The sequence below is a fragment of the Hemiscyllium ocellatum genome, chromosome 12, assembly GCF_020745735.1.
Source record: "Hemiscyllium ocellatum isolate sHemOce1 chromosome 12, sHemOce1.pat.X.cur, whole genome shotgun sequence".
NCBI lineage: Eukaryota > Metazoa > Chordata > Chondrichthyes > Orectolobiformes > Hemiscylliidae > Hemiscyllium > Hemiscyllium ocellatum.
In genome coordinates, this window is record NC_083412.1 from 36,670,221 (window position 1) to 36,697,879 (window position 27,659).

General features: G+C 38.9%; 1 protein-coding gene across 1 annotated transcript in view; it reads left to right on the forward strand.

Annotated features, from left to right (window-relative positions):
- Positions 1-27,173, forward strand: part of LOC132820918 (cilia- and flagella-associated protein 47-like) — a 491,537-nt gene extending 464,364 nt beyond the window's left edge. Inside the window, 1 exon segment of the mRNA XM_060833275.1 lies at positions 26,835-27,173. Coding sequence (XP_060689258.1) covers positions 26,835-27,041 — 207 coding nt within the window. The 3' untranslated portion in view covers positions 27,042-27,173.
- Positions 27,174-27,659: the final 486 nt, after the last annotated feature.

A 27,659-nucleotide genomic window follows, 5' to 3' on the forward strand; every position in this document is an offset into this window, starting at 1 on the left:
AACTATGTCCAGTTGCCATTGAAAAAGTGACAAAGTTATTTAGTCTGCCAAAAAAATGCCAATTTCCTTCTTTATTTTTGTATAAGGTATAGATTAACTGATATTATTGATGTTCCTTTTGGGAAAATTAGAAAAAACTAAAATAAAGAGTTCAGAGCTCTATTACCATTTTATTGCAAAAGGTAATGCTGTGTTGTCCCTGGAGATTGCAGATGTAGGTCATCTTTCAGCAGGTGACATAATTCTATCACTTGCTCCTTGCTGAAGATTAGTCTCCATCCAAAATGTTCCGATTTTCAGAACTGTATACTATATTAGGTACAGTTTTCACTTCAAACAACTGACTTTCATCTGTGTGTATTCCAAAAATATAGCTGGGGATGAGAAAGCAGAAACGATGTGAAATTGTGGTGATGACTATTTACATGGCCTTGAAGTTGCATGCCGTTCTTGTTGGTTTGGTAATAAGTTAGAGGATCTCATTTTTGGCAAATTGGTAAAGATGCTAATTTTGCCCATGTTCTACTCCAAAACTGATGTGCTTGAAGCAACTTGGGCTTTTCTTGTAATTCATCTGATAAGTAGTCCATGCCGTTAATTTGATTAATTTGAAACCACAACGTTTTCATAAAAATTCCTTTGTGGGATGTGGGTGTTGCAGTATGGGCCAGCCCTAGTTGTCTGGATAAGGTGCTGGAGAATTGAACTGCTACAGTCCATTATATGTAGGTAGACCCAGAGGCTGTTATGAAGGGGGTTACAAGATATTCACCCAGTGACACTGAAAGTAGTTCCAACTGAAGATGGTGAGTGGCTTACACTGAAGCTTGCATTTAGCAGTGTTTTCGTGAATCTGCTGCCATTGTCATGGAAACATATAGCATGGAAACAGGTCCAATTTGTCCACACTGACCAGGTATCCCAAACTTAACTAGTTCCATTTGCCAGTGTTGGTCCATATCCCTCTAAACCTTCCCTATTCATGTACCTGTCCAAATATCTTGTAAATGTTATAATTGTACCTGCCTCTACCACTTCCTCTGGCAGCTCATTCCATACATGCACCAGTCTCTGTGTGAAAAAGTCCCCTCTGAGCTTAAACCTATGTTTTCTAGTTCTGGACTCTTCTACTCTTGGAAAATAAACCTTGGCTATTTACATTATCTATGCCCCACATGATTTTATAAACCTCTATAAGATCACACCTCAACCTCCGACACTCCGGGGAAAAAAGTCCCAGCCCATCCACCCTCCCCTTATAACTCAAGCCCTCCAGTCCCAACACATCCTTGTAAATTTTTTCTCCACCCTTTCAAGTTTAACCACATCCTTCCTTTGGCAGGATGACCAGAATTTATGCAGTAATCCAAAAGTGGCTTCACCGATGTCTTGTACAGTTGCAACATGATGTCCCAACTCTTTTCTCAATGGTCTGACCAGTTAAGGTAACTGTGCCAAATGCCTTCTTCACCCACCTGTCTACATGTGATGCTGCTTTCAAGGAATGATGAACTTGTACCCCCAGGTCCCTCTGTTCAACAACATTCCCCAGACCATTAACTTTCAGTCAATTTCTGCAGCACACCTGTAGATGGTACACACTGTTGCAGGTCAGTTAGCTCAATTGGCGAGATTGTGATACAAAGTAATGCGAACAGTGTGGATTCAATTCCCACACTGGCTGAGGTTACCACAAAAGATTTGCCTTCTCAGCCTCTCCATTCCACTGAGGTGTAGTGACCCTCAGGTTAAACCACTATCAGTCATGTTTTACTAATGAGAGAACAGCCCTGTGGTCCTTTGGGACTTTACCTTATCTTTTATTGTGCGTAAGGTAGTAAAGGTAGTGAATGTTTGTGGATTTTGGTGCTGATAAAGTAGGTTATTTTGTCTTGGATAGTATTAAGTTTCTTGAGTGTTGTTGGAGCTGCACCCATCCTGGAGAGTGGAGAGTGTTCCAAAATACTCCTGACTTGTGCCATCTAGATCATGCGCAGAGTTGAGTTATTCACTGTGAGATTCCTAGCCTCTGATCTACTTTTGTAGACACAATATTTATATAATGTCTTTTGTTTTTGATCAATGGTAAACCTGGATATTGTTGTTGAAGGATTTAATGATTGTCAAGGGCTGATGCTTAGATTCTACCTTAGTGAAGATGTTCATTATCTGGAATTGTGTGCTGTGAATGATATTTGCCACTTTCCAACCCAAGGCTGGATATTATCCAGGTCTTTCTGGATTTTCTGAGAAGTTTCCCATTCCTCTTTGCCCTTGAGAAGGTGGTGGTGAGCTGCCTTTTTGAACTGTTGCATCTACATGCTGTAGGTTTACCCACAATGATGAGTGGCTTGAAGGGGAACTTGCTGGCAGTAGTGTTCCCATGTATCTGCTGCCATTGTCCTTCTAGGTGGAAGTGATTGTGTATTTGGAAGGAGCTGATTAAGGTCCTTTAGTGAATTTCTGCAGTGCTTTTGTGGATAGTATACATCACTCCTACTAAGCATCAATAAGGGGCAAAGTACTGACTTGGATTGAAAATTGGTTGGCTGACAGGAAACCAAGAGTAGTGATAAACGGCTCCCTTTGGGATGGCAGGCAGTGACCAGTGGGGTACTGCAGGGATCAGTGCTGGGACCGCAGCATTTTTACAGTATATATTAATGATATAGAAGATGGTATTAATGGTAACATTAGCAAATTTGCTGATGATACAAAGCTGGGTGGCAGGGTGAAATGTGAGAAGGATGTTAGGAGATTACAGGGTGACCTGGACAGGTTAGGTGAGTGGACAGATGCATGGCAGATGCAGTTTAATGTGGATAAATGTATGGTTATCCACTTTGGTGGCAAGAACGGGGAGGCAGATTACTACCTAAATGGAGTCAGGTTAAATAAAGGGGCAGTACAGAGAGATCTGGGTGTTCTTGTACACCAGTCAATGAAGGCAAGCATGCACGTACAGCCTAGTGAAGGAAGCTAATAGCATGCTGACCTTCGTAACAAGAGGGATTGAGTATAGAAGCAAAGAGGTTCTTCTGCAGCTGTACAGGGCCCTGGTGAGACCGCTCCTGGAATACTATGTGCAATTCTGGTCTCCAAATTTGAGGAAAGACATTCTGGCTATTGAGGGAGTGCAGCATAAGTTCACGAGGTCAATTCCTGGAATGGCGGGACTATCTTATGTTGAAAGATTGGAGCGACTGGGCTTGTATACCTTTGGGTTTAGAAGACTGATTGACACATATAAGATTATTAAAGGATTGGACACTCTGGAGGCAGGAAACATGTTTCTGCTGATGGGTGAGTCCCGAACCAGAGGACACAGCTTAAAAATAAGGGGTAGGCCGTTTAGGACAGAGATGAGGAGAAACTTCTTCACCCAGAGAGTGGTGGGTGTGTGGAATGCTGTGCCCCAGAAGACAGTGGAGGCCCAGTCTCTAGATTCGTTTAAGAAAGAGTTGGATAGAGCTCTCAAGGATAGTAGAATCAAGGGTTATGGCGATAAGGCAGGAAGAGGACACTGATTGAGTATGATCAGCCATGCTCATACTGAATGGTGGTGCAGGCTCGAAGAGCAGAATGGCCTACTCCTGCACCTTTTGTCTATTGTTGTCTATTGCCTAATAATAGAGGGAATGGATGCGTATGAATGTGGTGCCAATCAAACAGGCCGCTTTGTTGTGGATGGTGTCAAGCTTCTTGAGAGTTATTAGAGCTGCACTCATCCAGACAAGTAGGGAGTGCACTATTACATTCCTGACTATCGCCTTATAGATAATGGATAGGCTTTGGGGAGTCTTGTCACAGAATTCCGAGTCTCTTTTAGTCACTATGTTTATGTGGCAAATTCAGTTGAGTTTCTGGTCAATGGTAATCCCCAGGATGTTGATAGTGGGAGATTTAGTGATGGTAACACCATTGAATGTCAAGGGGCAGTGGTTAGATCATTACTAAGTGGAGGTGGCCATTGCCTCGGATTTGTCTGGCACAAATGATACTTGCCACTTGTCAGCCCAAGCCTGGATATTGTCAAGGTCCTATTGCATTCGAGCATGGACTGCTTCAGTCCAAAATAATGATGAACATTGTACAATCATCAGTGAACATCCTCATTTCTGACCTTATCATGAAGTAAATAAAATAATTAGACCTCGGACGCTATCTTGACAAACTACCAATGTGTCATGGAGCTGAAATGACTAACCTCCTACAACTGCAACCACATTCCTTCAAGCAAGCTATGTGTCAACTGTATGATCAATGTTAAATCTGGATATTGGTATTGAAGAATTCAATGATGGTAATACCATTGAATGTCAAGGACTGATGCTTAGATTCTCTCTTGTTGAAGATGGTCATTTCCTGGTATTTGTGTGATGTGAATAATATTTGCCACTTTTCAACCCAAACCTGGATATAGCAGAACATTTTTTTTTCCCAATTCCCACAGATTGCAGTTTTGCTAGGGCTCTTTGATGCAACACTCAGCTGAACGTGGCTGTGATGCCAGTGGGTTTCACTCTCACTCTCACCTCACTCTCACCTCACTCTCACTCTCACCTCACCCTCACCGTCACCCTTACCTCACCTCACACTCACACTCACACTCACACTCACACTCACACTCACCTCACCTCACCTCACACTGATTTGGATTCCTCCTGCATTTTGAGTACAGGACCTACCTGGGCACTTCTCCACATTGTCAGGTAGATGCCAGTGTTGTAGCTGCACTGGAACAGCTTGCCTGGAGGTGCAGTAAGTTCTGGAGGACAATTCTTCACAGTACTATTGTCAGAATATTGTCAGTCCAAGGCCTTTGCAGTATCCAAAGCCTCCAGCAGTTTGTTGACATTATCCATTCAACACATCTGGCTGAAGACTTTTACAAATACTTCAGCATAATCTTTTGCACTGATGTGATCAGCTTTCCCTTCATTGAGGATTAGGATATTTGTAGAGCCTTCACTTCCAGTGAGTTGTGTGATTATTCACCACCATTCACAATTGGATTTGGTGGGAGAGCAGAGCTTGGACCTGATCCAGTGGTTGTGGAATCACTTAATTCTCTTAACACTTGCTTTAGGTCCAGAGTCACATGGAGGCCAGACCAGGTAAGGACAACAGATTTCCTTCCTTAAAGAACAGTTGAGAAGCAGAAGGGTTTTTATTGGCAGTTGGCAACAGCTTCAAGATCATTATAGAGTTTCACTTCATTTTCTGGGAATTCAAATTGCACTATCTCTCCAGCACAACACCTGAGGCTCCTGATTATTAATACTGTGACAATATCTCTACATTATTAACTTCACCTAAAAGGCAAATAGAAATGAGAGTGTGCATTAATTGCTGATCCAGCCATATTCCTTGAAAGAATAAAAGATAGCTTATTCCAGTGCACCCATTTCCAATTTCAAAAGAGGTGCCATTTGATGCAAGTATCCTGCTTGCTGCAGTTGGTATATTAATAAATGTATGTGGTGGGTTTTTATTGCTGTAATTAACATTCTTGGGAGACATTAATGAGATGTCATTAAATCTGAATATATTTTGTTTTAAATGTAACATGTCCAGCAAGGGTTCTAGACTCTGGAAAGATTCAGCCACTGTTCAGATGGGCTTTTAAAATTGTGACAGCTGCATCTGAATTAAAGCATACGGTTGGAATCTGAGTTTCTTCTATCAAATGTTTGGTCAACAACAATTGTGCACAGTGGCTCAGTGGTTAGCACTGCTGCCTCACAGCACCAGGGACCCAGGTTTTATTCTAGCCTCGGATGACTGTCAGCTTGGAGTTTGCACGTTCTCCCCGTGTCTGCATGGGTTTCCTCCGGGTGCTTCAGTTTCCTCCCACAGTCCAAAGATGTGTGAGTCAGGTGAATTGGCTATGCTAAATTGCCCAAAGTGATAGGTGCATGAGTAGGCAGTAGATGAATGGGTCTGGGTGGGTTACTCTTTGGAGGGTTGGTGTGGACTTGTTGGGCCGAAGGGCCTATTTCCGCACTGTAGGGAATCTAATCTAATTGTGTTGACAGAGTCTTACAGCATGGAAACAGACCATTTGGTTCAACCAGTCTATACAGCATTTTCAAAATTTTTGAAGCTTGGAAACTGACAATTCTGAGTGGGAAAGAAGTTGCACATTTTGATAGCACATCAAAATCAGGAGATCTTCACTATTAGCCACAGTAATGGCATGCACAACAAGGTGTTGTATAGGACAAAGACAGATTGCAAAACACAGCAGCCATACTAATGGGTTTACAAACTCTTGAAAGAACAGTGATTTTACCAGCTGAACTTGCTATGTTAGGCAGTGGCAAACATCTTAAGTATGCCAGAAGAAGACCTGTTACCAGCTGGAGTTAAGCTGACACACGTTATTGATGGCTGTGAGGGGCACTATCTTCCTCATTTCCTCCAGGGTACAGAGGGAAACATGCTACAAGTCTGGTAATCCATGGCTCATAAATGTATCCTTTACATTTTGTGCTCTTTTTGACAATGAATGTAGAAACAGACCTGTGCATGAGTGAAAGTCATGGTATTCATTTAATGAACGCAATGGATTAGCTTATGATGATGATGAAACGTGTGGGTCATGTTACAAAACAAGGATGGATAGAATAATGTAATACCATAAATAAGGAGGCAATCAAATACATGGAAGTAAAAGCTTGGAGCTGTGGCAAGTTAGTAAAGTGGGGACAAAGGGTTTAAATCACAGTTTGTGGTGAATTTTCAAACAAACTAATTTTTCTGATCTGGTTAGGTCATCACAATAAATAACTTCCTATCCTCTGTCTATGATTGTTGCTGCTTACCTGTTTAGCTGTTTATGCCTCCTGCCTTCTAGTTCCTTAAAATGCTGGAGAAAAATATGTCTCTCCTCTGACTGTACCCTGCAGTAATTCTGGAGATACATTATTCATTCTGAGCTATTCCTTCATTGTACATGAGCATTTAAGAGTTGCCACAAGATGTGACTTCTCCATCCCTAATTGGGACTCTGCCAACCCCAGGGTGGTGGCCAACCCAAACACGCACCTGCAGCCTGCCCATTGTATGCTAATTGCACTAAACCTTGGAAAAGGACCCATTTCAGCATTCATGAACTCACACTCACTAGCTGCCAATCCTAACACTGGAGAGAAATTTGACCATGTTATTTTCAAAAATCCTTCAAAGCCTGGATCCAAATTTATGAACATTTTATGGGACTTATTATTCCCTTGTGTGAATAAGGTTAAAAGAATTGGAGTGTGAAAATTGGAGTAAGAAATTCTAGAAAATCTTCCATATTGTTATGCCCCATGCAAGGAACAAAAAACATTGCAAGCAATACGGCCCATGCACTAATCTGTTTTGAATTGTATTAACATTCTAAATGCACAAATCTAATTGAATATTATGCTCTGTTAGAAACAACAATTTATTAAACATCAGAGGAGCATTATGTGACAGAATTTGATACCAAATCACACAAGGTCTTCTTGGGACACATGACCAAAATTCTTGTCAAACGTGTAGTTTCGATAAAGCCTCTAAAAGGTGAAAAGAGAAGTAATGAAAGTGGAGTGATTTAGGGAGTTAAAAGCAAGACCACCAATGGTTTTGAAGTAATTAAAAATGAGGATGATTAATTGTCAGAATTGAATAAGGTTAGATATCATGGTGGGTTGTGAGGCTGAAGAGATGATGGAAAAAGGAAATGGTAGGATTCAAAAGCAAGGATAAGATTTTTTAAATCCTGGTATTGCGCAACCTGGATTTAATTTCGGTTAGCAAGCACAGGACTGATGGTGATTAGAACTTTTGCAAGTAAAGCCACAGTTTTGGATGACCTGAAGAGTAGGATGTGGAAGGCCAGCCAGGAATATATTGGACGGGACAAGTCAAAGCTCAAGATAAGAATGACATGGATAAGGGTTCCTGCAACAGATGTGATGTAGCAAAGGCAGTATTATGGAAATGAAAATAGGCCTCTTAAGATCGCATGATTCTTGGTCAGAAGCTAATTTCTGAATCAATTATGACACCCAAGTTATGTATAGACTGTTCCAGCATCAGAAAGTTGCCAGTGAGAAGGACAGAGTCAATACGAGAGAGATGCATATTGTAGAATGGACCAAACATAATGGCTTCGATCTTCCTGCTATTTAATGATTTCAATGTATATATGTTAGATCATTTTGAGCAAATGTTGAAGTGAAATTACTCATTAAGAATGCTTGTTGTATTGCCAGTTTGCGTAATGCAGAGTTATAATAGAATGCTTCTGAATCAGAGTTTTATTGAGATTAAAATGTGACATTATAGATTTTCAGGAATCAGAAAATGCAACTGGTCACATACAGCATTAGACTGTGGAACTCGGAATGAAATTTTTCACTAGTAAATTCTTGTGACCTCTTAAGTTTAAGTGCAATTTAATATAGATTTGTTGAGCAGGTTGCATATTCTGTCTCGGTTGAAACCAAATTGGATTCTACACAGCAATTAAATGCCAATATGTTGTTAACGTTCAAAAAGCAATTGGATCTCGGAGCAATCAGGCCTTTACAGCAATGCTATTTTCTGTATTGGTTTGAGAGGAACAGTTGTTACTTAGCTGTGTTTGTTTCTGAAGGTTGCTAAGGCAATTCAAAACATTGCTGAAAAAAGGTTTGCTATGCTGTTTTTTTCAGTTGCTGCATTGTGCAAATAAAGTTAATCTGTAAATCTTTATACATTGGTTAAGTTTGAATGTAGCATTCGTATTCCAGATTCAAATGAGACAGTCTAAGGGAAACAAGGACAGTTTTGTCATGGGAACAGTCTTAAACTAGAGAATTGGTTATTTGGACTGCTTAAACTTTTAGTCTGTCCTTTAGTTTAAAACAAAATATAAATATGAAAGAGGTGCTGGGCACTGAACATATCTACTTTGAATAGGACCTTGTTTTCTAGTGTTAATTATAAAAAATGGAACCTTGTTGCCTAATATCATTAGTAGCAGCATTGCCTCACAGTTACTATTCATCAATCTCATGAGCTTGATAAAAAGACAAAAGTTTAGCAAGTAAAAGCCTTGTATCCAAAAGATCTCAGTTTGGGCAGCTTTACAAGAAGCTACGCAATGTTCTTTTTTGAGAGGTGAAAGCTAGCATGATTTCCACCTCTTCAATCTTTCCGCCTCTTAAGATTACAAAACTTTCAAAACAGTGTCGCATTTTACTCCATGCCATTGATACTATGGTTGTATTGTTTGACAGATCTTAGGCTGCTATGATTATGGTAGTGTTTCGCATTGCCGGTATTGGCATTTCTTCATTTTATAGAATATATTCTAGCTGGCCAGTACTTGGCAACCTTTTACATTTCACAATAAATTCTGAAGTGAAATTCTAGTTCTTGATGTCATTTTCTGGTCACCGAATATGAATGATTTCGATTTATTTGATATCGTGGTAGATTGTTATAAACAAGGTAGCTGGCCTGAACAGGCAGAGCCGAGTTGTTCAGCTTGCTTCTACAAGTAAATAGTGCTGCTCGTTTCAGGGTCAAGTTACATTTTGTGAGGAATTGCTGACCGTGGAGGTTACAGGGAAGGTGTTCTATTTAGATTAATTTTGGCACCTCCTAAAGCAGCAATATTATTCAGTTCATCTTATAGTCTTGGAATGTAAAATAAAAGCATCAATAATCAGGCAATTTCTTTTTAAGTGTTCAACAGGACATCTACGTTTATTCCAATTGGAGTAACATGCTGGAATTCAAGCCCAACTATTCTCAGAGTCTGAACAAAAGATAACATTTTTTAAAATTAATGAAGAATTCCCCCAATTTGCTTGTCTTTTAGATTCAGGTTGACAGAAAGTACAAAGTGGGTTTCCGTACTTAACAAGAATACTTATTTATTACAAATAAACAGATTTTAACTGCAGATAAACAATAATGAAATATCAACATGTACCTCTACTCATGAAAATCACAACCCACTTATAAACTCCACCCTTTACACATGCACACAAGCGCGCACACACACACACACACACACACACAAACAAATCATGGCTGTTCTGGGTGGGGGGAAAGATTAGGAAGGCAGTTCAATGGTCTCAGTCTACACTGTCTGATGAGATAATCCTTTTGATAATCAGAATTCTGATATCAGTTTTCCTTTTCCAGCTGTTTTTCCCTCATTTTCAGGAGGCAATGGGTGACAGATCTTTCACTTGTAAAGGTCTTTGACTTACTAGTTAAAAGCAATATCTTATAGCAACTGATGAGGGAAAATAAACTGGCTTGAGATGCTTTTATTGCAGAGGTAAATAGCTCCTTTCCTTTCAGAAGTTTGATGGCTTCTGCCTCTATCTTCATATCCCAAGCTGTTGAGCCAATCAGCTGAGCTATGGGAGCCAATCACATAGTTGTTGGTAGGCAGAAGGTCTTTATCCTTGTAAACTGGTCACTAGTCCAGACACCAATCACCGTGGGAAGCACGATGGCACAGTGGTTAGCACTGCTTCCTCACAGCGCCAGAGACCCGGATTCAATTCCTGCCTCAGGCGACTCTCTGTGTGGAGTTTGCACATTCTCCCCCTGTCTGCGTGGGTTTCCTCTGGGTGCTCCGGTTTCCTCCCACAATCCAAAAATATGCAGGTTAGGTGAATTGGCGAGGCTAAATTGCCCGTAGTGTTAGGTGAAAGGGTAAATATAGGGGAATAGGTCCGGGTGATTTGCGCTTCGGCAGATCAGTTTGGACTTGTTGGGTCGAAGGGCCTGTTTCCACACTGTAAGTAATCAATCAGCTACTTGTTGCTGGCCAAAGCTCTATTCATGCATTGCCTCCTGGCTGTAGCTCTAGCTCTTTTGCGAAAGAAATTTCCATATTTTCTTGAACAAGCAGGAACATAATCGGCACTTACAACGAATGTCAGGTAACTTGTTTTTAATGTGTGCAGCATTCCATTTCAATTCTTTGTCTTTAAATTTTCCCATTTCATACCATGTTCAAAAAATAAAGTCTTCACAAAAGTAAAACTTACATAGTAAAGAAACGGTAAATTTAAATGTCATTCGAAGTATGTTATAATGAATGCAGTACATTATAACTTCACAACTCTTGCAATATTTAAGTATATTTATTTAGCCAATTATCAACTTAACCTCATCTGAACCGAAATGAAGTTGCAAGTGCAGACCATTTTAAAAGCAATTGCACATACTTTTTGAGTTTCAATGGTCACACCATACAGGGGAAGGAAATTTGGACAGTGATGCAGGGCTCAAAAGCTTGCTTGAAAACAAATTCCCATTTGTATTTGGATCTACTCTGTGTGAGGCCTCCTGTTTGGCAATACTGCCATGCTATGCTCCTGAAGAAGAGCAAGATGCAATCATTAAGTCTCAAAGTACTCTTTTACAGAAACTCACTATGAACAGGCAAATTATAATATTCTCTTATCAATTTGACAGCATGCAGCTTTCAGAGTAGGCAGGAAGCACTATATCACCACACCGATGTCATTTAAAAGTAATTTAAATGCACCAACCTGGTCAGGCTCTGGTTGCATCCGAGTTCGAAATTGCATGTCAAATGCAAAGGAAATGGAGAGTCTATGTTAAAGGTTGCTACTTCAACTTCCTTGCTTATTGCCTCAAGAACTTGCATATGCAGCATACTTGGTCTGTACAACTTTTTGTGAGTTCAGCTCATAACAGTAGGCCTTCACAACAGCTGATGCCAACTTGCACACACATTACTCATAATGAATTTGTATCTTCGACTGCTGCCTGCTTGTTTATTTCTGAAATGAATTTAAACTGCAAACATACGTTTTAGTAAACCATCAATCTAAAAACAATGCACTTAATTTGACAACAGATTACCGATTAAGTGACAGTGTTAAAATAATCAATGAACTACATAATTTTTTTTAACCACTGAGATGTACTAGCTTACATTTATATCATTTATTAAATGCTTCACAAATGTGGGCAACACAGTGTGAAGCCAGGAGGTAGGTGAGTAAGGGAATCTTAATGATTAATCTTTCTCTAAAGTCTATTTTAGTTTACTTCTAGCCATTAACAGCAAGTTATTGTTTTAAAAAGATCAGTTAATGCTGAAAAGGAAAGAATTAAGTTTCTTCCAGGCTTGAACAGGGATGTACAAGCTCTCTGTGAGCAGCTTTAAATAGTTAGGAAACCAATTAAACTGAAGCTCGTTTCTCTGCTTTGGCAGAGCTGACTCATTGTTTTATAAAAAGTTCAAATGTAGCACAAGGCTTCCTCAGTGCTGTTTTTCTGTACAGAGTGCTACTCGAGTGCATGGAGTTGAATGAAAGAGGGGGGTTATATGAGAATGAGAGCTATAAATTAAACTTTTAAAAATGCATAGTGTAAACAATAATAATGGCTGGACAAGGGATATATTACAGAAGTTCCAGGGTTCTGCAACAATCCATTGCAAACACGTCTGTCTTAAGTGTCAGCGTCTTGAGTTTTAGACCAGAATTTTTAAGTTGGAGGCCAAGCTGCGTTCATTGCAACATATCAGGAACTGGGAAGGTTACCAGGGCATATCATTGTATACCCCTTCATATTGCTTCAGTTAGCATCATCTGTTCAGGTGCTAATATTGGGAAAATTGAGAACTGTATCAGTATCTGAACTGCACTGGAGCCAGTGTACTAATGAGTTCTATAACTAGGGAAATAGAGAGAGCTTAAAACTAAATAGAGGGAAGAAGGAATCATGTTGGCAAAGAATGTGAATATGAAACAAAAATGTTAAGACAATAGATATGGTGACAATAAAAGAATTTGGCAGAAGGCGATAGTGATTTAAAATTTCAGAATGAGAAAGAAGACAGAGCCAAAGTTAAAAAAAAATGAATTAAAGGGTCTGAATCTAAATGCCCTTAGTATTAGCAATGAATCAGATGAAGTGTCATTTCAAATAGACATTCATCTATATGACATGCTAGCTGTTGCAGAGGCATGGTTACAAGGAAATCAAAGCTGAGATCTAAATATTCAAGTGTGTGCCACATTCAGGAAGGGCAAGAAGCTGGGAAAAGCTGGTGATTTTAGATTGAGAGTCCACGATGTAAAATCAATTTGGATTGAACTAAGAAACATTACGGGCAGGACATTGTGGTGGGAATTGTTAAAAGCCGACCAAACAAAGGCAATTTAAATCACAGTATAAATCAGGATACAAGAGGTGCATGTAACAACAGTGATCCAGTCATCATAGAATTTTCAATCTATATAGATATTAAGTAATCCTAAATAGTGTTAATGTTACAGAATACAAATTCTTGAAATATATACAAAATGGTTTTCTAGAGCAGTACCAACTAGTAAATGCACGATATTGGATCTAGTATCATGCATTGAGGAGGCGATAATTAATAATCTTGTTGCAAAAGAGCCTTTAGAAAAGTTTAAGTATAATATGATAGCATTTTACATTATTTGAAAGTAATGTAGTTCAGTCAGAAACTAGTAGCTTATATCTAAACAAAGGAAAGTATGAAGTTATGAGGAGCAAATGGTCTAAAATAAATTGGGAAGCTATATTAATAAGTGTGGTGGTAGATGGTAATGGCTCTCTATTAAGGAACTAATACATAGTTTACAAGAAAAGCACATTCCATTTATACATAGAAACTAACAAAGTAAATGTTCTAACTGTGACAGAAGAAGTATGTCATAGATTACATTGAAGAAAAAGCAATATAAGCTTGACAAAAAATGGTAGTTCTAAGGTTTGGGAATATATTAAAATTCTTTAAATAAAAAGATTAAGAAGGGAAAAGTACAACATTAAAATAAACTGATGAGATACATAAAATTAACTATAAGAGCTTCCAAAGTTGTGTAAAAAGGAAAGGATGAAGAAAAGCACATGTAGATCTGTTACAGAGTCAGAACAATTTGTAATGAAAAATAAGTAAATGGCAGAGAAACCAAACAAATGCTTTGTGTCTGTCTTCACAAAAGAAGTTACTAAAACCTCTCAGAAGTTATGGAGAAATGAGGGATCAGTGTAAATGATAAACTGCAAGATATTAATATTAATAAAAAAGTAGAACAAGACCAAAAAAATTGAGATTCAGTGGAAACAAATCCCTGAATCTGATCTGTTGAAAGATGAGTCTGTAGAGATTACACATACATTAGTGGTCATCTTTCAAGATTCTGTGTGCTGTGATGGTCTCAGCAGATTAAGGAGAATGTGGAAACTTAGGTTTACAGAAGGCTTTGAGAAAAGCTGCACACAAGAGATTAGTGAACAAAATTGGAGCCCCTTGGTTTAGGGGGAATATACTCACATGGATTGAGAACTTGTTATTAGACAGAATGCTGAGAGTTGGAATAAATTGGTCATTTTCAGGTTGGCAGGTTGTAATTAGAGTGGTACCACAAGGATCAGTGCTTGGGCCCCAGTTATTCACAATCTGTCTCAATGATTTGGATGTGGGTTTAATTATAATATTTCCAATTTTACAGATGACACAAAACTATGCATGATTTTGAGTTGGAAGGAAGATACAAAGTGACGTCAAAGGGATTTGAAGAGGCTCAGTGAGTGGGCAAACATTTGGCAGATGGAATACAATGCAGAAAAATATAATGTTATCCACATTAAATGGGAAACAGAAATCCAGCGTACTTATTAAAGGCTGAGATTGGAGGTGTTGAACTTCTAAAAAGACTTGTATTCCCTGGTTATATGTCACTGAAAGTTAACATAGAGGTGCAGCAAATAATCAGGAAGGTAAATGACATCCTAGCATTCAATACTGGAGGGTTTGAGTCTTATAATAATTATCTCAGAGCCTTGGCAAGACCACACTTGGAGCACTTATAATGTGCAGTTTTGCCTGCTTGCCAAATATACTTTCCACAGAAGGAATAGAACAAAAGGTCATCAAACTAATTCCTGGGATCGAAGAATTGTCCTTTATGGAATGATTAAATATGGATCTACATTGTCTGGACTTTAGAAGAATGAGAGGTTATCTAATTTAAACATATGAGACTTTTATAGGGATCAGGAGAGCACATGTTTTCCCTGGCTGGGGGTTCGAGAACCAGTGGTTACAATCTCAGAATAAGGGGTAGGTAATTCAGGACTGAGATAAAGGAGGACTTCTCCACTCAGACTGTGGCTCAGTCATGGAGTACGCTTAAGATCAAGGTTGATACATTTCAACATAACAAAAACAAGTTTGGAAGAATATGGGCCAGGTGCTGGCTGGTGGGACTAGATTGGGTTGGGATATCTGGTCGGCATGGACGGGTTGGACCGAAGGGTCTGTTTCCATGCTGTACATCTCTATGACTCTAAGAAGAGATGATTTTGACACAGGAGAACAGCCATGATCTATTTAAATAGCAGAATAGGCTCAAAGGGCTGAATGGCCAATTTCTGCTTCTACTCTTCCATTCTTTAACTGAGGAAAAATATAGAAGTCAAGGCAAGCCAAGTAAAATGACCAATGATGAATCATAGTCTGTTAAAATATGACTTTAGTAAAGGTTCACATTTTTTAAACATATTTATTCATTCTAATTGACTTCTCTAATGAACAACTTTGTAACAGATACGTCTTTAGTAAACTAATCTGCAGTATGAACAGTAAAGACAATCAGCAGATAAGTCTGAGGATCAAGTCAACCTACAACAGATAGTTTGGGCATTTTGCCAGAATCGAGCTTTTAGATCCAAAGCTTAGTGCAGTGATAAATTCACCGAAAAAAGTAGAAAAAATAGGAACCATAGATAAAGAGGTTTTAAAGTATAATTACTTCTTGTGATCTGGAAACTGGTTTATATCGCCACCGTTTATTAGAAGTGACATTATCCTCTGTGTACAGCAGGTATGCATTATGTGACAGATGTATTTCCATCTGAGATTCTATTTCAGTTTTGCTTTTATCCACGAGTCAGGTGGTCATAAGTTCTAACCTTACTCGAGGACTTGAAAAAATTACCCACCGCTAACACTACAATTCAATACTGTCAGAAGTGGTTGAAAAAAAATTATCTTTCCACCAGTTACAGTGCATCTAAGAGATTCCACAGCTTTCGTTGAAATTTAAAAGGTGTTGGCCAACATGTGTCCTCAAATATCAGATAAAATATATATCAAGTGATTGTGCATCTGAGCTGTGTGACATCTTGTAGCAGTAAATTGACTGCTGTAATATGAATTGGAGCAGATGGGGATGTGCTTTGCTGATGGGATTATGCTAACTTCCAGAAATTAAATGATCAGTAGATTTTAGTTCCTTGCTGTAGATTAATATAGGGTTAACATAACAACAGAAACTGCATTTAAAATGATAATTAGTTTACAATGAATGACTTAGGGACATTCTGAAGATATTCAAAGTTCTTTCTTTGTACTGGAAACATGTTAAATATGAAAAATATTTTGATTTGAGGCAGATCAGAATGGATTAAAATTTTATTGTCAAAATGTATAATTAAAGGCCATGTGTTTCAGCCTGATCGTGCTACAGTCAGACTTTCAGATTCCCTTTGCTGTGTTTCAGTCAGAGTTATTAACGCACATTGAAGCTTATTTTTAACAAGTGCTTGCAGACAAGTACACAGGTCAGCTCATTTCCTGAATGCTGTAATCAACAACTTCCAGATAATTGTAAATCAGAGCCAATTTTCAGCTTTTACAAATATTGATTGGAGAATTTGTAAATGTAATTTCTGAAGCTCAAGCCATGTATACAAAAAAATTAACATCAAAAGATGGGAATCGAAAGTGTTTAGGTAAACGGCAAATCATTTATGCATCAGGTGTTTTAATTGGCTATTGTTTACTTGTTCCTGTATTGTAATGTAGAAATATGGAACAAAAATTAAACATTCAGATGCTTGATCCATGTGTCACTCATTTTTATAAAAGCTAATCTCTACCTCAATTGCATTTGAGAACGTTTGATGCATATATCTCAAAGTGATTATCTAAGAAACGTTTTTCAATCTCAGTCTTCCAGATATTACTTCTGAATGACATGAATTTAAAGTTATAATCTTTTTTGTTCTGGCTTGCCACCACCCTCCCATCTAATTGGAAATGGATTCTCTGTACCGACCATATTAATCCTCTATTTTTTTAAAACATCTTTATAGATTATATAATAAAAAGCATTGGAAACATTCATCAATTTTCTTAGCCTGTTATAATGCTATTACAGCGTTAGTCATAACCTTAATTTGGATTGCTATTTTTGCTTTATGTTTAGGTTCCTAGTTTCACTTCCATGTTTTCTCTGAGACTTGGTTTTATTTTGAGTGTTTCCAATTATCTTTTAAAATAGCGAAACAGATTTTACCATGGAAATTTCCCTCTGTTATAAATGTTACAGAGTAAGAAGAGGGTATATGGGCCACGCTCAAAAAAAAACATTGTATCCGAATAAATCCTCATTCAGATTCCCAAACACAAGTATTAGGGTTAAAAGGTAAGTCAGGCACAGCCCAGAAAACTGCCAAAATTTGTTGTATTATCCAACAAGATATATAACTGCTGTTAAGGACCAGAGAATGCTCACTATGCCTCACAAAGTGACCACAGTAATTAATCTTCTCACCTTTGGATCACTCTAAGAGGCAACATTGACTTCTGCCAGGTTAGCTAACATATTTGCACAAATATTTGCACAATTTACTGAAATAACTTAAATCTGTTTCCAAGACAGATTAGATCCCTAGATAGAAGATCAACACAAATGAGTGAGTGAACCATTAATCACATGACTGGGTTACTGTGAATGCTCTGACAAATAGATTGTGTAAAATGAAAATGAACTCATTCCCCTAATAACCATGTAATATCCAACTATAGGCATAGATGGCTGCATGTCAATACCCAGAATATAGAGAATTACCTTGATTAATTTCATTTACTGCCTGTCTGTATCTCTGCAGAAGCAAGCACATTGACTTGCTTATTGGAAATGAGGATTACCCAGAGCTGCTGTGACAGCTAACAGCATTAAAAAGGATCACTGTAGTGATTGCTCACATTTGCACTCAAGTCAAAATTAAATAGACAACAACACGCTGAAGGAATATTTGATAAATCCATTGTTCCCTCTTCGCTAATTTTTAGAATCAGGCTCTACTTTCCCACCCACTGTCCATATCCCCGATTTCTTTTGAGCCAAAAAAATCTGTCTTTTACAGTTCAGATGTTCCACAACACTCCAGATACATAATTCCAAATATTCATATCTCTCTGTGTGAAGAAATGTCTCCTTGTCTCAGGCCTTATTCTGATGTTGCTTCCATGTTCCAGACTTGTCAGCTGGGGGAAATAATGCCTCAGTACCTAGCCAGTTAGAATATTGTATGCTTAACTAGATCACCTCTCATTCTTCTCAATATCAGAAAAAAAATAAACCCAATTGAATTAGCCTCTCATCATAACATCAACCTCTCATCTCTACAGCCATTTTAATGACCATTGTTACAATGCTTGTAAATCCCTTTCCAGTGCATATAAAAATGGAGGCCAAATACTATGCATAGTATTCCAAATGTAGTCTCACTAAAGCCCTGTGGAATGCTTGTCCTCTAATAACCTTGTGATAAATTTAACTCATTATTTGCCTTCTTAATTCCTTGCTCTATCTATATGCTAACTTTGTGTTCCGTGTATGATTATACATAAGCCCTCTGAACCTCAACATTGAAAAATTATATACCTTCTAAAAAAATTCTGTTTTTGGATTCTTATTACTTAAGTGAATGACCTCTTATTTTTCTACATTATGCTCCACTTGCCGTCTTGTTCTCCAATCACTTAATTTACCTACATCCTCTTGATTCACTTTCTGTCCTTCTTCACCTCCACCTCATTATAACCACTGCAAACTCATTCATATTACATTCTATCTTTTCATCTAAATTAGTAATATAGTTGGCAAATAACAGAGAAGACAACATTGATCCTTGTAGCACTTCACTCGTTATAACATGTTGCTTGAAACTTCCTTGTTTATCACTATTACGTGCATACTATTCACTAAATTATTCCATAACCTTGACCATGTATATCCCCCCAACTCAACAATCCCAAGTATTAAACTTTTTATATGAGACTTTATCCAATATCTTTTCTAAATTCAAATATACAAGATTCGCTGGTTCCTTTTAATCAACCTGACCAATTGTATCCACGAAAGTATCTAAAATGATTGTTGACACAGTTTTCCTTTCATAAAATTGTGCTTTATCCGATCATGCTGGGATTTTCTAAGTGCCTTGTTAGTTTCCTTAATGATAGATTCTGATATTTTACTGCTAACTGCTGAGAGACTAACTGACCTGTAGTTCCCTGTCTACCTTCTTCATCTTGTGTGTAAGTGATGGCCAACTCCAGGAGAAGGTTTCAGACTTGACCATGATGTGGCCAATGTTACAGCTTCCTCTTTAGCAATAGTAGAAACCACACAACATCAAGCTGCTGTGGACGCTCAAATGGAGTCATGCAAACTCAGCTTTTTGCCATCATGACAGTGGTGTAAAGAAAGGACACTAACTGCAACGTGAATGCTAGAACTAATCAGTGTCAGATGGTGGCTAATTTCTAGTGTGCACAGCTTTAACATTCACTCCTAATATCAGCAATATGAGCCAATGCAGAATGGCATCCAGCACAGTAGCACCAAAGTGTGTAGTCCCTGTGTCCATTTCATTTTGGATGCAAAACAGCAACAATATGTAGATCAGTTTGTCTGGGTGCAGAAATAACAGCCTGTTATTCTGAACTCATTAAGGCAGGGATGAAAAGCTTACCTTAATGCTGCAGGTTGTTGAGATCATGTTCTGAATGCTTAATAGCCAGAAGTTAATATCTTCCTAGATTTCAGTCAGTCATTTCATTTTCCAATTCCAACAACATCCTCCAGGTTTCTTGTGCGATGTGCATCACCCCAGTATCAGCTCTTCATCAGGACAATATGTGTATCAAGGTGTGATTTTATCTAACTTGATGAATATAAACTATAAGGTGTATTACAGAGTGGGCACTTTCTATTGATACGGCAAATGTAAATTTCTTTTCTTTTTCCCTATCTCTGAATTTGTTAAAAGAAAAAGTATCCGAAAATGCTTTCAATCCTCAGTAGTATAAGTATCCAAGTAAATATACAGCATAAGAAATAGGAACAGGAGTAGACGAGATGGCCTGTTGAACCTTGTCTACTATTCAGTGCAAATAAGGATTGTCTTCAGTTTCAACTTCTTTTTCCCACCTGCTCACCAAATCCATTGATTCTCGCGAGGCCAAAAGTCTGCCAATCAAAGCCTTAAAAATATTCAACAGTGGATTATCTACAATCCTCAAGAGTAGAGAATTCAAAGGTTTCACAACTTTTCAAAGAAAATTATCCTCATCTCCGTTCTAAATGAATGGCCCCTTAACCTGAGATTGCACCCTAATTTTCTAGATTCCCTGGGGAGGCAAACAACCTTTCAGCGTCTATCCTGTCAGACCCTTCAAAATGTTTCAGTGAGGTTTTACAAGCCGTGAGAACGTAAACAAAATTTCTTCGGCCTCTCATCATAGGACAACTCCTTCATCCCAGGGATCAAACGAGTGAACCTTTGCAGTATTGCCCATAATGCAAATGATGGGCAATACTGATGAAGGGCTTATGCCTGAAACGTCGAATTTCTTATTCCTTGGATGCTGCCTGACCTGCTGCGCTTTTCCAGCAACACATTTTCAGCCACAATGCAAATGTAGCCTTCCTTAAATAAAGAGACCAATTTCATTTGAAGTATCACCCACGTCCTGTATAATTGTCACAAGGCTTGCTCCTTCTTGACCTCCAAAATTTCTTGCAATATGCCTTTTGAATTGTGTCTTGTTATATTATGCGAACTTTGTGTTCCTTTTGGGAGTATATCAATGTCCTATATGAACATACTTGAACGTGATCATGTTGAGCATTAATATTTTCATGTTTCAGGACTTATTCTGTTTTCTACCTTTACAATCAAACTGATACATTCATATTTCCCCACATTATACTCCATTTGCCAGTTTATTGCTCAATCACTTAATCTGTCTATATCTTTTTACAACCTCCTTGTACAATCCTCATGGTTTCCACTTCCATCAAGTTTTGTATTGTCAGACAACTTGTACATCAAAGTCATCAATATAGATTGTAAATAAATGAAGCCTGACACTAAATCTTGGAGGATTTACCGATCCTATGTCCATGCTAATATTTTGTGTCAACTCCATGTGTTCTTATCGTAGATGCAAACGTTTTTGTTAATTTGGGGATGTTGGCCTTGGAGGCTGGGCAAACATTTATTGCCCATTCTTAATTGCCCTGAGAAGATAGTGATGAGCTGCCTTTGTTTTAAACTGCAGCAGTGAATTTGGTGTTGGTACACTCAATGCCATTAGGAAGGGAGTTTCAGGATCTTTACCCACCAGTAGGGAAAGAATAGTAAAATGTTTCAAAGTCAAAATGGTGAGTGCTTTGTCGAGATACTTGCAGCTGGTGGTGGTGTTCCCACGTATCTGTTACTCTTATCCTTCTAGATGGTAGTGATCATGGATTTAGAAGGTGTTGCCTAACAGCCTTGGTAAGTTTCTGCAGCACATCTTGCAGATAGTACACACTGTTGCGACTGAGTGTCAGTGGTGGAGCAAGTGGATGTTTGTAGATCTGATGCCAATCAAGCACCACATTTTGCTTTGTCCTGGATGGTGTTCAGCTTCATTAATGTTGTTGAGTTAGTGCGGAGTATTCCATCATACTTTTAGCTTGTGCCTTATAGATGATGGGCAAGCTATAGGGAACTTCTTTTCATTTGTTCATGGAATATGGGTGTTGCTGACTAGGCCAGCATTTATTGCCTGCTCCTAATTGCTCAGGAGGCAGTTAAATCATAGAATCACACAGGATAGAAAAGGCCCTTCAACCCATCATGTCTACACCCTCCAAAATATAGTACTACCCTATACCAGTTCCACTTTGCCATACTAGGCAAGGGTTAAAGTCCTCAAGTGCTCATCCAAGTACTTTTTAAAATTTGTGAGGTTTTCCACTTAAACTACCTTCCCAGGCAGAAAATTCCAGCTCCCTCATAACCTCTGGGTGAAAATATTTTCCTCTAAACCTCTCCCCTTTCACTTTGAAATTATCTTTCCGTGTTATGCACCCATCAATTGAGGAGTATGGCAACTTTCTATTTACCCTGTCCATGCTTATACACCTCTATCAGGCTCCCCACACCACCCCGCAAACCAAAACAAACGTTCACTGCTCCAAAGAAAGCAAATCAAGCTCATCCAGCCTCTATTCATAGCTGAAATGCCCCATTCTGTGCAATATCCCAGTGAATCCCCTTTGCGCCCCCTCCTGTGATTTCACATCCTTCCTTTAGTGTCATGACTACAGCCACATGCTGTAATCTAGCTGTGACATAACCAAAGTTCTAATCAGTTCCAATATGATCTCCATAGAACATAGAACATTAAAGCGCAGTACAGGCCCTTCCGCCCTCGATGTTGCGCCGACCTTTCATACCAATCTGAAGCCCATCTAACCTATACTATTCCATGTACGTCCATATGCTTGTCCAATGACGACTTAAATGTACTTAAAGTTGGCAAATCTACAGTTGCAGGGAAAGCATTGCATATCCTTACTATTCTCTGAGTAAAGAAACTACCTCTGACATCTGTCCTATATTTATCACCCCTCAATTTAAAGCTATGCCCCTTCGTGCTCACCGTCACCACACTTGGAAAAAGGCTCTCCCTGTCCACCCTACCTAACCCTCTGATTATCTTATATGTCTCTATTAAGTCACCTCTCAACCTTCTTCTCTCTAGTGAAAACAGCCTCAAGTCCCACAGCCTTTCCTCGTAAGACCTTCCCTCCATACCAGGCAACATCCTAGTAAATCTCCTCTGCACCTTTTCCAAAGCTTTCACATCCTTCTTATAATGCGGTAACCAGAACCGTACACAATATTCCACGTGTGGCTGCACCAGAGTTTTGCACAGCTGTAGCATAACCTCATGGTTCCGGAACTCGACCCCTCTATTAATAAAAGCTAAGACACTGTATGCCTTCTAAACAACCCTGTCAACCTGGGTGGCAAATTTCAAGGATCTGTGTACCTGGACACCGAGATCTCTCTGCTCATCTACACTACCGAGAATCTTACCATAAGTCCAGCACTTTGCATTCCGGTTACTACAACCAAAGTGAATCACCTCACACTTGTCTGCATTAACCTCCATTTGCCACCTTTCAGTCTAGCTCTGCAGCTTATCTATGTCTCTCTGTAACCTACAACATCCTTCGTCACTATTCACAACTCCACCGACCTTAGTGTCATCTGCAAATTTACTAACCCACCCTTCTACGCCCTCGTCCAGGTTGTTTGTAAAAATTACAAACAGCAGTGGACCCAACACCGACCCTTACGGTACACCACCGGTAACTGGACTCCAGCATGAACATTTCCCATCAACCACCACCCACTGTCTTCTTTCAGCAAGCCAATTACTGATCCAAACTGCTATATCTCCCACAATTCCATTCATCCTCATTTTGTACAGTAGCCTACTGTGGGGAACCTTATCGAATGCCTGCTGAAATCCATATACACCACATCAACCAATTTACTCTCATCTACCTGTTTGGTCACCTTCTCAAAGTACTCAATAAGGTTTGTGAGGCACGACCTACCCTTCACAAAACCATGCTGACTATCCCTAATCAAATTATTCTTCTCTAGATGATTAGAAATCCTATCTCTTATAACCTTTTCCAACACTTTACCAACAACTGAAGTAAGACTCACTGGTCTATAATTACCAGGGTTGTCTCTACTCCCCTTCTTGAACACAGGAACCACATTTGCTATCCTCCAGTCTTCTGGCACTATTCATGTAGACAATGACGATTTAAAGATCAATGCCAAAGGCTCGGCAATCTCCTCCCTGGCTTCCCAGAGGATCCTCGGATTAATCCCATCCGGCCCATGTTATAATCTGTGATACAATTGATGAATGAAAGTGTCCCATGTGCATCCTTAATGTCCTTATTAATCTGTCCTGCTCCCTTCAGGGATTTGTGGACAAACACCCCAAGATCCCTGTGTTCTTCTGAGCTTCCTGGTGTCTTGCCATTCATTGTTCCTTGGTGAAAAGTGTGTCGCCTCACATCTAACAGGTTTAAATTCAATTTGGGAGAAGGTGAGGACTGCAGATGCTGGAGCTCAGAGACTCCTGCTCCTCGGATGCTGCCTGACCTTCTCTGCTTTTCCAGCACTACACTCTTAAATTCAATCTGCCATTGATCTGCCCAATTTACCAATTGTTTATGTCCTCCTGTAACCTAATACATTTGTCCTCAATAAGAGTCACATTGCTGTGACTCTACAGTAAAATGTCAGCCACACCAGGTAAAGTTGCAGATTCCTTCCAGAATTGACAGTGATAATACAGGCATTATTAGGCTAGCTATGTTTTAAATTTAAGGTTTTTATTCTATTCAGTTGCCACCATCTGCCAGGCTGAAATTTGAACTCATGTCCCCAAACCTTGGGTCCTGGAATAAAAATCCAGTGACATTTCTATCACATACAGCCTCTCCCTGAGCCAGAAGGTGCATACTGGCTGCAGGATTCCTAGCTTCTGACCTACTCTTGTAACTACAGTATTTATGACTAGTCCAGTTCAGTTCGTAGTCAATGGTAGTACCCAGGTTGTTGATGGGTTTTGTGTCTCAGGTTGTCAAAGAGTCTCCCTTTATCGATCCTATTAGTTACATTCTCAAAGTACTCTTGTAAATGTTTTAAGCATGATTTCCTTTTCATATTATTTTTACTTTATAATGCATTGTTCAAACTTCATTAATAATAAACTCATACATTTTGCTGAATGACTGCCCTATAGTACATTGTTTTCTCTCTGCTCTCCTTTCCTGATCAGCAGTATTACATTTGCTAACTTGTGACCCCTGAGACAGATATAAAATATCGTGAATTTTGGAAAATCATACCAGTACATCACTAATCTCTGCAGCCACCTCTTTCAGAACTCTAAGATGTAAGCTATTAGATCTGAGGAAATTGTTGGATTTGAGTTCCTTACATTTGTCCAATACTTTTTCTATGTTGATGGTAGTGACCTTCAATTTGTCACTTTATCAGTCCATGGCTTACTCTCTGTTCCTCATACATAATTTGTGTTTTCTGTTGTATCTAAGTTACATGGGTTATGCCAAGATTTGTGGCAGAATTGGACAAGGCATTTGATGAGGCTGACCTTGACATGAGCAGCATCCTACTCCACCAATTGAATACTTTTCACAAGCGATGTGGCAAGATTCTCAGTCAGCAGCAGTGTCGCCAATGACGTGGAATTATTGCTTGTTAAGTGCCTTGCCTCATTAATATGTAGCTTCCTATCTTATTAAACAATGTCAATGTATGGAACCTAAGATGAAAATCAGAGTAGGTTCCTGCCGGATGCAGCTTGGTGCTTGTTTTAAAGGGCCATTTTGTTGGGAAGCAGGGCTGCATCTCAAGGAAATTGGCATCCGAAATCTGGCAGCTTCTATTAACCCTTAGGGAACATCGCTGGTCCACTTATGTAACACTTCTGCAATGCTAATGCTACTGCAAAGACACTCTGCGTTCAGTACCTGCGCTCAGCTCATGGACTGGACCAGGCTGCATCTCCAGGCTCTTTGCTTGCTCTTATATTGCCCACTCATTCAGAGCCTATCTGGATGCTGTCAGCATTCCAGTATTGCCTTGCCTTGCCTTATCTTTTGCACTGGGCCCCCTCAGCCAGAGATATGAGATTCATGTTGCTTCTACCTTGCCTTGCCATTTAGTGTAGACAGAAAGAAAGGAAGTTTGTCAGAGTTGTCAGCAGGCCTCAAGGAGGGAGAAAACCTTCAATCAGGACTCCTGCCTCTATGTCAATATCATCCACTGATTCCAGTCCAGAGGCTTGGAAGCAGTCAGTCAGCTACTTGGGGTAGTCAGAGTGAGGATGCTGTCAGCATACAGATTGAGGAGGTGAATGTCAGGCAGCCCCACCATCTGAGTGTTTGTCAACTGTCTGTCTGCAAAGCTGGATCATGAGTTAACCCTGTCTGCTATGTCAGAAACTGTGCAAGGTAGCTCTGGACTGACAGTGATTGTCTGAGTACATGATGGGCCTGTAAAAATGGTGCAGGTGCAAGGCTGGTGATGAGTTTTGGGATATTAATAGAGTGGGGAGTTGTTCTCAGAACTGTTCCTGATAAGATTTAGGAGTATTTGTGTTTCCAGTTTTCCCTGTCCTTTAGGCAGATATCTAGTATCTATGGTATTTTGATAATGTATCTTTGTTGAACATGTGAATTTGTTTTTCTTGTAGTGACTCTTAGTACATATTTATTTCCATACATCCTAATCTATTTACCTGAACAGATATGAGTGACTTTCCCCTTTCTGACCAGTGTATTAACTATGCTTAGATTAAAATTCCTACTGTGTACTGAAGTAGCTTGCTGTCAAACTTAATATGGAAGTATGTCATTCTTAAACTTAATATTCTTAAACTTAACTTGGTAGAACTTGTATCAGTTTCACACCCGGAAATATGTTAATGAGCTGACCCAGGAATTTTGGACTGAATGAGCAAAAGATCATCCTGCCCTCTTTGTGACATAATTGGATCATTAGAATTTCACAGCGTTGAATTTTATATGTATCGTCCTGCACTCCATCTAGCATAAAAATAATTTTGCACGATCTCTTATCATTTCTAGACCATGGATATGCAATGGATGTATGAGATCAATGGTTTGGATCCCCAGTACACTCCTCCTAATGTTCAACATGGCAAAATTTTCCACAAAGGCTTCAAGCAGACTGTTGTAGTCCAGCAACGTAACTTCATCAAAGAAAACCTCAACGTGATAACAACTGCAGTGTCCTCTCCTCTAAAAGGCGCTCCCCTCGTTCACTATAAATAAAACAATTAGAGCAAAGTAAATATGAAATGAAATGTTACCTTTCGTTTTCTGAAGAACGTAGATTATTTTGTCTATCTAAATAAAAGCCCATCATTTATAACTGACTTTCTACATGGAAGAACATATTTTTATTAACACAGTAATCTCATATATGCTACATTATTATATCTATCACATTGTTAAGATTCATTGGAAAAATACAATGTAACCATTATCAATTGAAAATATTTTGCTTTCAAAAATAAAACAAGTCCTCTGTATGTGCCCACTTTTATTTTATATAAATCAAATCTAATCAACCTAATCATCTGTCAGCTTTGTATGATTTTCTGAAAATGTCTACGCTTTCCTGTCAGCAAAATCAATCTGTCTTGGCAATACTTTTTTTAATCAATGCCTGTCTTCTGATTAAAAGATCGAAGGAAATAATTATTGTTAACCTGTTAGAGATGGCAGGACAACTATCTGCAAAGTTTTTCTCCATTCTCCAATGTTGACAAAAAGGTGAACTGAAACATAGGACTCATGCTTAAATCACAGAGTGAAACAGCACTATTATTAGAACTTACACAAAACACTGAACTAAAATAAAAATGAAGTGCTGCAGATGTGAAATAA